General features: G+C 37.5%; 1 protein-coding gene across 2 annotated transcripts in view; it reads right to left on the bottom strand.

Moving 5' to 3' along the window:
• SUGCT (succinyl-CoA:glutarate-CoA transferase) overlaps positions 1 to 14,198 on the bottom strand; it is a 634,652-nt gene that overhangs the window by 311,540 nt on the left and 308,914 nt on the right. The window contains exon 14 of one of the 2 annotated variants that reach the window (XR_010067980.1): positions 11,921 to 12,437. Coding sequence is in view for 1 of the 2 variants with exons in the window: in XM_063304166.1 (XP_063160236.1) it covers positions 12,274 to 12,437 (164 nt within the window). In the remaining variant the exon portion in view is untranslated. Of the gene's footprint in view, positions 1 to 10,330; positions 12,438 to 14,198 lie in introns of those variants that run through there. The other variant, XM_063304166.1, reaches the window with a different exon arrangement.

Raw genomic sequence — 14,198 nt, 5'->3', positions numbered from 1 at the left:
TAAAAGTATGACAACTCCCCAGGATTGCAGCAATATCCTGAGTCATGGATCCCACATATATTGGCCTCTTTCCTGTGGTCATTTAACAAGTGTCAATGAACAATCAGGGTTGTGTTTGAGGCCTAATTTCTCATGCAGAGGAGCTGTATTTCTGGTTAAATTCCCAGTTGCTTGCACTTGGATTTGGTTGCGGCATTGCTACAGAAAACAAATGCCCTCTTTTTGGATGAAAAGTTAATTCCTAGGATGACTGCTGCCAGAGGAACGCCTGGAAACAAAAGAGGAGAGGTTAAGGGTAACTGTGCATGGTCAAGCTGGCACACACCCCAGTAGTTGCTCAGCATTCTTCAGCGATCACCATAGGGAAGCAAACAGTGGGAATGTAATGTCATCAGCGCAAGGCAGCAGTAACCGTCTCGGCAAAGATTGCCTGGGCAAGAAGAGAACAACTCAACCTGGAAGCTTCTGCCAGATGGAACTGGATTAACACTTCATTGAAATCAACTACCTTATGTCTTTTTGCATCACTTTAAGATGTGGGTCATGATCCAAGCCTACCCACATTTGAGAGATTTCCCTTAGTTATTCTGTTCTGCTGCTTGCTTCAATGAAACACACAATTTCTCCCACATTTTAAAGAAGAGATTTATGGTGTCTCAGGGGTGCCCTGCTTTCTGTTTATTTCATCCCTGATCCAATTAGTGATAGAAGTAGGAAAATACAAGCTAATGTGAAATGATAGAAAATCTAGGCACTCTTGAGCAGCTCTCAAAAGCCAACACAATTGAATCTTGATTACAGTAGAGCTACTATATCCAGATGACCACTAGATGGCAGTAATAGTTAAAGTTTTCAGTATCTCTTTGCTGCCATCTAGTGGTTATCTGGATATTTTCAGCCCAGATTTGATAGTCCTAATTACATTTACCCCGTGGCATTTTTGTATAGCTTATATTTATCCCAATTTTTGTGATTAGCAAGATACATAAATATACAATATTTTTAAAAGACAAGGTTATGTAATTTTAAAAGGTAGGACTATATTATTATGAATTTCTTGATATCTATATTATATATTATTATTACTTCATAAGATAAATTGTACATTAAAAAAAAGAATGAATACGATAACCAGGAAAAAATTAATGTCAATTTTGTTGCCTATTTTTTGAATCAAGAATAATCAATGTGTGATTATAGCATTGTAGCATACAAACTAGTGGTTTTTTAAAAACCACCTGGCACCTATTCCCAGGTTCAGGATTACTTTCAGTAATTTTCTTCTCTGTATGTAAGTCTGAGCTGCTGTAATGAGAAGTTTTTTATGGCTGCAATTGGACAATGAGGTCAGTAGTACAGTTAGGTAATTTAAGAATTCAGAAAAAGCATTTTTCAATGGCCAAGTACATTACTTCTGTTATGAGCTACATAGCTAATGCTTCTTTTCACACTTCTGCAGAGAGATATTCTGACAAGGTGCCATTTTGTATTTTAAACTCACTTTGTCCTTATGCTCCTAAAGGAAAAAAGCTAAAGCAGAGCCAGCCTGTTTGTTCTGGCCTGCTCACACTGGCCCAGGCTTGGTTTCTTTGCCCTTGCCCTCCCCATCACCCCCTGATCACTGGGAGATCATTTGAGAGGAGCATGGTTTGAAGGACCTTAGAGGGCAGTCCAGTCCTATCTGCACCACAAGAAGTTCCCACAGTTAAGATCTGGTTGGAATCTTTCCCTTTCTCAAGAGAAGCTTCACTCTATTGATGGCATAGGTCATGATCTCTTAACCAACACCTCACAGGATGGTTGTAGGGATAAAATAAGTAGCATTGGTGGACCTACGTACATTCCAAAGTACTTCTAAAAGGAGGGAAGGAAAAATTGTAATAAATACAACACAGACTAAGTTAAACAACATTCCTCACAGACAATCCAGCTCAGCCAGTCGGAAAGCATCTATTCTGCAAAAGTGAATTTAAGCTGCAGAAAACAGCTTTTTTGAAGTGGTTTATGTTGGATACATCTCAAAAACAATAACCATAAAATATGCTCCACTGTAAACCCTTTCAAATCATCAAATTTACTCCAGCAACAAAACTTTGAAGGGTGGAATTCTATTAAAGCAAAAGTGGGGCAAGTAAACCTGAGTATAAGTTTAGGTATTTAAATAGTTATATGAAATGGAAAAGATACATAAAATGACAGCTTCCTTTGAATCTCTTTTAGATCTGGGTGGAGTTGAATTGTCAGGCCAGGACGTCAAATTTATCCTTCTTTTTTCATCTATCCCTTTGCAACTTTCCCATGGATCTGATTATAGGGTCCCCATTCTACACTGTGTCTGATCTGATTTTTCAGAGCTGGTGTGAGCCATGAGAAATATGATTGAAAAATAAAATATACCCTAATTATTATCATTATTACTGATCTAGTAATAATAGAACTCCTTCATGTCAAGGCACTCTGACTGGTTTACTTGTAAAAAAATTAAATTCAAACATAACACAAAATAAAGCAGCCTTCTCTCAGATGTTCCTTTCAGGAGCTGAAACCACAAGCTCGAAGACAAATACAAGGCCTCTTCATGGGCTTCCTCATTTAGCAAAAGGTGTTTTAAAATTGTAGAAATACTAAATGGTTACCTTAAACTGTCTGCCTCGAGTGCAAGAAAAAAAAATGTGTGGCAGGGATGTGTATTCTAACCATTTCTCCCTTCCTCTTTCAACATACCTGTTACTGATGAGAATGTGGGGAAGTAATTACAACTCTTTGTGAGGTACTTCCCCATGGTGCTATTTTTGCTTTCCAGTTTCTCCAAAATGTTTTGAAGATGGCTCTGCAATCAGTTTCCTTGAAACACAGAGAAGAGGCAGGATATAGTATGACCCAGTCAGGGCTCCCTCAAGCTGACCAATAGGACACTGCAAAAAGTTATGAGTGTTCCACCTGTCTGAGCTATGGCAGCTCCTGAGGTAACAAAAATCCCCTCACTTTTATTTATCCAGAAGAGAGAAGAATGCCATCTCTCCCATTGCTATTTTCCATGCTATATCTGCTATGAAGACATAATTCCTTCTGCATGTAAATTTCAGTTTAAAACAGTACTGATGGCACTGACAGTGATGTTTAGCAGCCAAGTGCTTCTTCCAACAGTTGAACCAGGATTATACACAAGAATTTGGTCCTTAAACAAAAAGAATAAATCAAGGGGGGATGTTATTAGAGCAATTATAACTAGATGGAAGGATTAAGGATGGGTTTGCTTACTGTATGTTACTGGAGAAATCTAGCTTTTTTCTCTAGGAATTGAGAAACAGACTGGAGAGATTAAGATCTGGTTGCCAGATAAGCTTATCTGTGAAATCTACCAGAGAGTTCCTAGTGTAAAAGGCTGAAAGCAGGGCAAGACAGAAGCTCCTATGAGTGAAAAACTCCTCTTATGTCACGGCTGAGCCAGAAATTGGCCCAACTGCCCAATAAAAGCAATGCTGAGGCCACCATAGCCTAGAGCAGCTCTCAAATTGGCACAGAATCACCATGAATGCATGAAGGAGGTTACCAGGACCATGAAAGATAATCAATGCCAACTTTTAATGGCAGAAATATTTTTGTTCAGCATTAGTATGACTAGCTTATCTAGACCTCATTTTTAGTGAGAAAAAAACAGTTTGCCCTCCATTAGAAGCAGACACATCCAGGATTAAAGGGGGTCAAATGACAAAGCATCAGACTTGTAACAGAGCTCTACCCCTTAACAGCTTGCAACATGATGTTGCATGCATATAGAAAAGCAGCAAGCCTTACACTAGAATGGCATGATGCTCACTTTGTCATTCTGAGGAATCCAGTGGATCCTGCAAAGGCCTCTGATCAAAAGATCAAACAGTGTCTCTCTCTCTCCTGTTACTGACCTTTGGTAAATGCATGCACAGTGGATCTGCATTCACAGTAATAAATGGCATTCTGTATTTCATCTCTGTCTTTGCAGGTAGGGGTGGGAAAAGACCCCCAACCAAGTAGAAAAATAAATGTGTTTTGAGAAAAATTAGCCCATTTCCATGCGTGTTTCCTTTTAAGAAGCATGGGTCTGGAGGCAATGTGCTGTTTATTTCCATAGTCTTCCAAATGAACAATCACACTTGTCTTGAAGAAACAGCTATCAGTCCCTTTCATAAATGTCATGTAGAAAATGCAAAGAACTCTTGGGCAATTAGCTTCTTTTTAAAACTGCTAGTGTTGGAAGATGCCCCAAAGGATACATCATGAGAACTTTAAATTTCTTGAAACTTACCGTATGTCCCTGAAACTCAAGCCATTTCCTGACCGGTGACTTACAGTGACTTCACAGTATCACTCAACCAGTGTTGCAGTGATGTAAAGCCTTTCCTCATCACTGTTATTTTGGCATGACAATGCTTGGATGACTCTAGAAGACACTGTAAATTGCTAATGGGAAATGACCTGAACCTCTCAGTCTCCCCTGACTCCCTTGTTACTGCTTGCTGCAAATCAGAATCTTATGTAGTTCTAATTACTAACACAGAAGGGGAGAGCCAGAAAGTTTCAAAATAGTTTCCAGTTGTTAAGGAAAAGTGCACTCCGTACCTGTTTGTTTAGTAAATTTCAATTGCTCATCAAAGAATTAAAAAAAAAACCCTGCTCACATTACCAGGAATAGGCAGCTTATGACTTTAATTAGTGACTGATAGTGGCAGAGACTGTTGCAATAGAATTCTTAGAACCACCACCAACCCATCCTGCTGGCCAAAAGAAATACACTAAAAACTATGCAACGGTTAGCAGTAAAAGGATGAGGAGTGATTGAAAAGAGGGTTTCTTTCTTACCAGTGCACTAATTACTGGATATTTAGTAGCAGCATCTGGCTGACCTCAGATGATCTTGAAAAAGCAGAGGCTGAGCTGGTTAGTACTTGACTGTATGGCATCATTCTAACAGGAAAGCCCCTCTAAAGGCTGTAGGGATTTTCCTCATCATTTTTCCAAATGGGTAGTCACAACGATCAAACTCTGTTAGAAGACTGGCCAAAGAGTCATCTCCTCCTCTGATCCATGTTCATTCCACAAGAGCAATGGCAGTAGCAGCAGCAGCTGCTTAGCCCTTTACTTTTCCCTATCATTAAACATTGGACCTTTGCTCCATAAGGATGCAACCTTTGAGAGGCTGTCCTGTTGTCAGTCATATGATAACCAGGTTCTCCTCCATGTAAGAAGCTTGTTAATCACCCATTTTGTGGTTACAAAGGCCACAATGAAAACTCATTACTTCTTTGTAACATTACATTTTCCAAGTGGCCATCTGTGAGTTAACATAACCCACTCTCTTACTCCGCTTTTTTGCTGCTGAACCCTTGGCCCTTTAATCCCATTGTGTTGATCCGAAGAAACCGAAGGTGGTCAGTGGCAGCCATATCTAGCTGCATGGATCACATGTTTAAGGCTTCTGCTAAACACTTCTGTAAGGCTTTAGAAGATCCCAAATAGGGTTCTGGGCACAGGCCACTCAAAGAACTATAGCTATAGATAAGTAACAAGTTCCTTCTCAAACACTACAAAGGAATACATGAACAGTCTGAACATGAATTAGGGTAAGAACATGAACTCTTAGACGGATGTGGAATGTTGAGAAATCACCTTAACAAAAAGTTTTAGCAAATGTAACATCTTCACTTTGGACCTGTAACCCTAGAAAAGTGCTCTATCAATGTAGATACTATAGCTACATTCTCACATATCTGAGATTAAGACAGTTTCTATGGTTTATTTCATAAAGTAGTACAAATCAAGTTAATTCAGTCTCACTAAACTCATCTAGATTACTTGGTTCAAGTAAGTAATTTTAAGTAATTCATATTGGCCCTCTTAACATCCTTTTTCCTTCATCTCATTGCCAGGAATGAATGAATGAAAGAAATAACACCCAGAGGAGATACATTAACATTTCCCCCACTTTCTTAACCTTGTCTCCTCTTATTCAGCTGATTAATATGTCATGGTTTCTCTTGTAACATGTGAAACAGTCAAATGCTGGAAACTGGTAAAATATTCTTTCCACCATATTAGAATGGCATGAAAAGAAATTACAGAGAAGTGTCTCTCATTCTTCTACCAATGCATATGAATTGAGGTGCTGTCTTTTCATTGCTGGTTAATTGAACAAGGTAGGTGAGATGTTATATCCTTGATCTACCTTGCCAGCAGAAGTCAAAGTAGAATGTATAACTGTAACAGCTGGTTCAGAAGTAATATTGAATCCATCTTGTTTATGGAAGTTTGAATTCATCATAACTATTAATTATCTTTCTTGCAAGATGATGCTGTCAAGGTAATGAATGCTATATGCCAGCAAATTTGGAAAACACAAGAATGGCCACTACACTGGACAAAATCAACTTATATCCCCATACCAAAAAAGGGAAACACTAAAGAATGTTCAAACTATTGAACAGTGGCACTCATTTCACATGCCAGTAAGGTAATGCTCAAGATCCTGCAAGGTAGACTTCAGCAATTCATGGAGCGAGAATTGCCAGATGGACAAGCTGAGTTTAGAAAAGGCAGAGGAACTAGGGACCAAATTGCCAATATCCGATGGATAATGGAAAAAGCCAGGGAGTTTCAGAAAAACATCTATTTCTGTTTGATTGACTATTCTAAAGCCTTTGACTGTGTGGACCATAACAAATTGTGGCAAGTTCTTAGTGGTATGGGGATACCAAGTCATCTTGTCTGCCTCCTGAAGAATCTGTATAACGACCAAGTAGCAACAGTAAGAACAGACCACGGAACAACGGACTGGTTTAAGATTGGGAAAGGAGTACGGCAGGGCTGTATACTCTCACCCTACCTATTCAACTTGTATGCAGAACACATCATGCGACATGCGGTTCTTGAGGAATCCAAGGCTGGAGTTAAAATCGCTGGAAGAAACATTAACAATCTCAGATATGCAGATGATACCACTTTGATGGCTGAAAGCAAAGAGGAACTGAGGAGCCTTATGATGAAGGTGAAAGAAGAAAGTGCAAAAGCTGGCTTGCAGTTAAACCTCAAAAAAACCCAAGATTATGGCAACCAGCTTGATTGATAACTGGCAAATAGAGGGAGAAAATGTAGAAGCAGTGAAAGACTTGGTATTTCTAGGTGCGAAGATTACTGCAGATGCTGACTGCAGTCAGGAAATCAGAAGACGCTTAATCCTTGGGAGAAGAGCAATGACAAATCTCAATAAAATAGTTAAGAGCAGAGACATCACACTGACAACAAAGGCCCGCATAGTTAAAGCAATGGTGTTCCCCGTACTAACATATGGCTGCGAGAGCTGGACCATAAGGAAGGCTGAGAAAAGGAAGATCGATGCTTTGGAACTGTGGTGTTGGAGGAAAATTCTGAGAGTGCCTTGGACTGCAAGAAGATCAAACCAGTCCATCCTCCAGGAAATAAAGCCAGACTGCTCACTTGAGGGAATGATATTAAAGGCAAAACTGAAATACTTTGGCCACATCATGAGAAGACAGGACACCCTGGAGAAGATGCTGATGCTAGGGAGAGTGGAAGGCAAAAAGAAGAGGGGCCGACCAAGGGCAAGATGGATGGATATTCTAGAGGTGACGGACTCGCCCTGGGGGAGCTGGGGGTGTTGACGACCGACAGGAAGCTCTGGCATGGGCTGGTCCATGAAGTCACGAAGTCGGAAGCGACTAAACGAATAAACAACATCAACTATCTTAATCAGTGTTTCCACTGTTCTTTGAACATCTGACACAGTCCTGTAAAATTTTTGAAATAAATTTATTGTAAATTGTTTTGAAACATTATCTGTAAAAGAGCCCTGCAAGTATACAGCACAGCTAGGTGAGCAATTAATAACATATATATCCAGCCAGTTTTACCTTTTTGGCTCTTCATCCTTGAGAACTCATTAGGTCAGGTCATAGACTTCTCTACTGTATTCATTATCTTAGGTTATTTGTAGAATCAGCAAATAATTTTGGTTTGTGAATCACTCATGAATTGGGAACTATTATAATTCACACTTAAGTTACTTATGGAATTAAGTAAATTCTGTTTCTAGTCTGGTTGACAATCATAATCTTGCCTCAACGCAATCTGGCTTTCTTTCAACACTAGGCTAGCTTGTTTCTACTTCACAATAACTTTATGGTGGTCGCCAAGCCAGCTTCAGGTTTGAGTAATCAGAACAGGAATACAAGTACTGTGTAAAATTGACAAATATATTTTACACACAAATAAACAGAAATATCCTGTATGTTTAATTTTCTTCCAAAGATTGGATATTTGGGTGTAGCATTGCAATAGAAAGCTGGGAAGTATTTTAAGTGCCTTTAGTAATACTTTTGGGATACAATTTCTGGAAGTCTTTCACAATGTGGCAACTGAGAAGGTTATGCTCAGCTTCAGTAAATGGAGGGTTTGGAAAATGTGGTTTCTGACGTTTGGGACTTAGATAATTAGATTGGGCACATGTTACACAATAATCTGCAATCTGAGAATGCATCACTTTTGTGTGTCAATACCAATTTTTTAAAATAATGTAATGCTTTCTTTGAGGTCAATTTTACAGTGTTATTCTATACCATCCAAGGATCACAGCAGCACTTACAACAACTTTTTTTTTCAAAAGCCAAATCTTTGGTCTTCTTTTGTTGACTGTAAAATAGAAGTAAACATTTGATATCACTGTACACTTAAAAAGAAAAACTCCCATACATAAGATGTTCTGCTGGCTATTCAATAGCACTTAAGGCAGATGCCCATGGCATATTATTCCTCCCGTTACATTTAAATACATTACAACATTATGTTCTACAGATTATCTAGTGGGTTTGATGAATAACCAAATTGTTTTATAGAATGGAACATGAACTTTCTCCCAGCTTTGAGTTACTTTTTATTATATACTTTCTCCTCTTCATTACTATTTTGCTTCTGTATATGTCAAGCCTCCAGTACTAAGAGATTTCAATACAGTGCATGTGAATCTGATCTTCAGATGCCTTAATTATATAGTATCTCCCTATATAATATAAAGAAGAAAGCCATGGAAAACCATGTCCATATTATAGTCATATAATATGTCCATATTATAGTCGTATAATATTAGTAGAGTTAAATCCTTGCAATCCAGCAACCTCTCTCAATGGTTGCTGATTTGGGTTGTTTCCATGTTATCAAAGAATGGAAATATCACCTCTTGATGACATGGAAATAGTAAAATGGCAGCTACTATGGAAGATCCCAGACTGCTAGGCTTGAACACGGCAAAATTAACAGAATCTGTAAGCAAACAGTAAGTCCAGAATTCAGATAATATTCAGAAGAAAAAAAAAATCCAAGTCATTCTTGCAACTTTAATCAAGCTATGACTTGCTTTTGAGGAAACTAGATAGAAAGTTCTTGCAGTTCAAACAAGCCTATCCGTAGACTTACATCTATATTTTCAGAAGCAAATTGTGGATATTGTATTTGCATGCGTGTTTTTAATAACTGCACTGAGCCAAGTGAAAATTAAGTCAGTAGGGCTGGAGAAACTTCTGAAAAGTTCCTTTCAGAAGCCTTGACCTAAGCCAAAGATGGTTTATTTTCAGATGTCTTGAACAAAGCTGAATATGGTTCTGCTGACTCTGATTTAAATATTTTATTCTTGGAAATGAAGAAGAGATGGCCTTCACTAAGTGAAATCATTGTGTCTATTTGTAAATATAAGAATCAGTTACTACAATTGCCAGTTTAGGAACAGATGATTTTATCTAAAAATGACTTCCTGGCATTTTCTTTCATTAACCTTGGCTGTTCTTCTTGAATTAAAGGTGAATTATGTAATTCCAGTTCCATCCCTGAAACCTACTTTTTACCCTGCTCACTCTCTCTGGCACTTGCTCCAAATGTTTGATAGTTACAAATATTTCTGCATCAAGAATCTCATAATGGATTTAGCATATGGACAAATGATTTACTCTGATACTGAGACTGCAACAACACAAGTAAGCTTATGCACACAAAGGAGAAAGGAAAAAAGATTAGTAGGAAATCTAAAAATAAGAGAGGATAATGATACACAATTTAAGCAAACAAAGGAAGCCCCTGCCACAGAACTTCAAACATAAGTGCAGTTCCATTTAATTGTATAATAATATTCTTGCTTTCATTTTTTTCTGTAAAGCAACATATAGTTGTGAAGTTCAACTCTAGCGCGGAGGATGTTGCTTGTTAAACTAGAAACAAACTGACAGGCCACTTATAAAAGCAGGCCTGTTTCCGATCCTTTGAATGAAATATGGTCATTATTTGCTGAATGTCAGTTTGGGTTAGTTTTATTTAGTTTTAGGGGAAAGAGGGCAATGGCTCATTTTAGTACACACACACACACACACACAAACCCATGGAATCTTCTTATTCAGGATTTACGTTTGATCTAAATTATATGCCTGCAAGATTGAACAGTGATGCCCTCCTCCCACCCTTTGCTTTTGGAGAAATGCCACATTGCTTTGTATACAAGAAGTGGTTTTGCTTTCATGTATCGCGTGCTGTTAATTATGGTCTAGATTCTACTAGATTTACTCATGCAATTAGTTGCTCTTGGCATAGAAGCTAGATATTCTAAATTCATCAATGAATTCCCAGGGAAGGGCACTACTGAAAACATGGTGACAGGAAGATTGTGGATTTTATTTTGCAATATCAGTAACCATGATGTGCTTAAGGCTTATACTTGCTTTGTAAATACATTTTGTGGTAGTCAGTTGATAGGCTTTCTTGGATGAAGAAAGGGAAATGAACTTCTTTATGTCTAACTTCAGGCAAGGCATGGACATTCCTCTCCTGTTGCTGAACACCCTTGGATTTGCAGCTCCATATGCCTCCTGATTCAATCTGTTGATTTTGGAAGCTCTGGAAATGTGATTCCCCAGGCATCCTGATCATAATAAATAAGGAATTTGGTTCTTACCCCTGATTACATCATGACATTTAAATACATCAATTTTAACCAAATTGAATCAAACTTGATTTAGCTCAATTAATATAAAACTCAGTAATAGTAATTACAGAGAATTTCACCAGAGATCTTGCTTTGAGTGAATTTCAGTATTTAACTTTTTATAAATCCGTAATGAGATGGATCATCCTTTCCCTTCCTCTAATCTCCAGAATGGACAAGGCTTGGGTTTACTTCCTAAAATGCAAAAGATGATTGAAATAAAACTTAAAGGATGATCATATGGTCATTTCAGGAAGCACTAGAAGGAACCCAGCACTGCTATAACTTTGCCAGACATTCTAAATGTTAAAGGAGGATGAGAGAGATCTTTTGGCTGTTTTTTACATTTAGAAAGCAAAAAAAAAAAAAAAGTTTCTATTTCCCGTTAATTTTTATTCCTGCAACTGGAAATTCAGGATTGCAGCAGAAGTCAGCTTGTAATTTTCATTTCCTTATTAAGAGAACTCAAAAAAGTATTTCAAATGCTTGCAGAAATAATGTTTCTGGGAAAGGACTGCTGCTCTTATTCTGGAAATTCACCTCCAATAAATTTAGCAAAATGTAAGAGCTCTCCAGAACAAAATCACTAGCATTATTCATTCACTGTTTAATACTCAGCTGATTTAAATATGTCTTTGCAGACCAAGGGATATGTAACAGAGTAACTTTTAAGTTGCAATGCAGCTGCTATTCAATAGTAATGTGATGGAAAGCAAATAGTTACCAGAGCAAACCTGGTAAATTTAATTTAAATATAGCTAACTTAACTTTGTAAGAGCCTCTTTCATTAGGGCTCATGTAAGAAATTGGCAAGCTGCTTAGGCTCCTGTTTTAAATGAATAATGAAACCACCTACTGTATTTGCTCAAAATTGTGATTTTATGTTAAAATATTTTCAGAAGAAACTCAACATTCAAGTGTTACATTTTTTTTTAATGTCCCTTTGTGGATATCACTCATCATTATTATAATTATAGTAAACTTGAGAATACCTACAATGAAAACCTCTGGGGAGTGATGAGCCATACTGAGATGGCCTCTGAACTTTACAAAAATAAATACCCATATTTCCTGATGGTAAACCAGATTCTTTAAAAAAATGTGCAAGGTTGATGTTTTGGTGCTATATGAATTTCAGATGATTATAAAAATAATGTGAAGAATTCAATCACACTTCAATTAATAGACTGTGAAAACTGAAGATATCCATTCTGGTTCACAAAACCTTCATCCACATCAGCAATGGAAGTCAAATCAATTCACTTGAATTCATGCTGAGCTATTACTCCAGCGTCAAACAGTTCCTGTATAGCATGATCCTTATACCCCAATGTATTCTTTAACACATCTAGTGTATGCTGTCCAACAAGAGGTGGTGGTTTAGGATCTGATACTTCAAACTCGCTGTACCTTACAGCCGGTCCTGTTGAAAGAGAAATATGAAATATATTATTAATTTTGTATGCAATATCCAACCATAGAAAGTGGTTGTTACAAACACTATTGCTTAATATAAGAAATAGACAATTTCCTGGCTATTTTCAAGCCTGGGCTTTGCTGCCTTTTCCAGAATACAGTAGAAATGAAAATCAAAGTATGAAGCACAAATATATTTATACAGAGTACCAGCATATTTAATCTCCTTTATAAAAGAAGAAACCTCGCACAGCATTTCCTACTTTCTATTGATCCACGAAAAAAGCTTCAAAGACTGTATATCTAAAAAATGAGAACCCACCACTTTCCAAAGCTGTCTATCCCATTGTTGAAAAACTTGTATTGTCAGGATGTGATTCCTAAAATTCAGAAGACATACTTTTTTTTTTTTGCAACGCAAACTCATTGGGTCAGCTCTTGTCTCTGAAGCAGTCAGAATCAATTTTCCATGATAGTTCTTCATACTACTTTTAAACTTTTGCAGGTTCAACCTGCCCAGTTCTTTCAGTCCTATTCATACACATTAGTATGACTATTAAGCACAGTATGATTATTACACATTACAGGAAGAGGCATGATGGATAGAAAGGCGAATTTTAGAGTATAGGAAAGGCCAAACTGTGGCTCCTGGTTCATGAAAAATCAGCTGTGCTTTGACTTCATCCTATCTTCACTTTCAATTTAAGAAACCTGTTTTAGGTCACATGAGATGCTTTCCAAGCATGGCATCTGCCTGCATTCTAGCTTCACATTGCCTCTTCAATTAAACTACACTGAAATTGAATAATTCTTCTGTTCAGAACATAAGCTGCATTCTTTGGTTTTACTAAACCTGCTTTTTCTTGCTTGGAGAAAACATATAGAGGACTCCAACCCTGAGGGCACAGAGCTGATCTTTTCCAACTGTTCCAGGATACTTTCCAGAATATGGGGTCTCTCAGGAATATGGCATAATAAACTCACCCTTAATCCTCTTCAGAAGAATGGAATCTGTGCCTCTATTACATAAGGAGGCAAAAAGGCCAAAACACTTAATCTATTCACCAGACAATATCTTGGAAGCTAGTTTTGTATTTACTATTTGAAACATTTTTTTCCCCAGAAGATGAAACTGACTTTCAAGTTTTATTTTTTATTTTATTTCTACACCAGTCTTTCACAGGGAAGAGCCCAGAGTTTTAAACAAAGCCAGCATAAGAAGACCAACAATCCTCTAAAACAATAAATACAATAATTAAAATATATTATCCCATTTAGCTACTGACTTAAAAATCAGGATTGTGTTCTGCACAATTGGCACCTTCTTGATCATTTTCAGGACCCCGTGGAGTCACAATAATCCAGTTTCAGCCTAGTTTTGGCAATGAAACTGTTTTGATTGCATTCTAGGATGATCTTTTCTAGGACAAAGGTAGGGGAATTCAACTCTCCAGAGTCTTCTGGATCTCTTAGCAATTTTTGACATCATCAACTATGAAATCCTTCTATAAAGATTGTCTGAGTCAGATGTGGATGGAAATGTTCTGCAATGGTTCTACCCTAGGACAGCCAACCCTAAAAAGGGATGCTGGAAGATTTCTACACAATCCCATGTCATAAGAATAAAATTAAAGAATTATTCCCCAATGTATCTATTATGACTTATTGTGCAAGTTGTTAAGATATATACTCCAGATACTGCTTCTTCATCAAGGTCTCAAAGGGAATAAAATAAACATTATATCAGTTACACTTAATAATACCAAAC

Source organism: Candoia aspera, chromosome 4, assembly GCF_035149785.1.
Source record: "Candoia aspera isolate rCanAsp1 chromosome 4, rCanAsp1.hap2, whole genome shotgun sequence".
NCBI classification, from domain to species: Eukaryota; Metazoa; Chordata; class Lepidosauria; order Squamata; family Boidae; genus Candoia; species Candoia aspera.
Note: the sequence above shows the minus strand (reverse complement) of the source record. Positions and strands in the feature narration are given on the sequence as shown.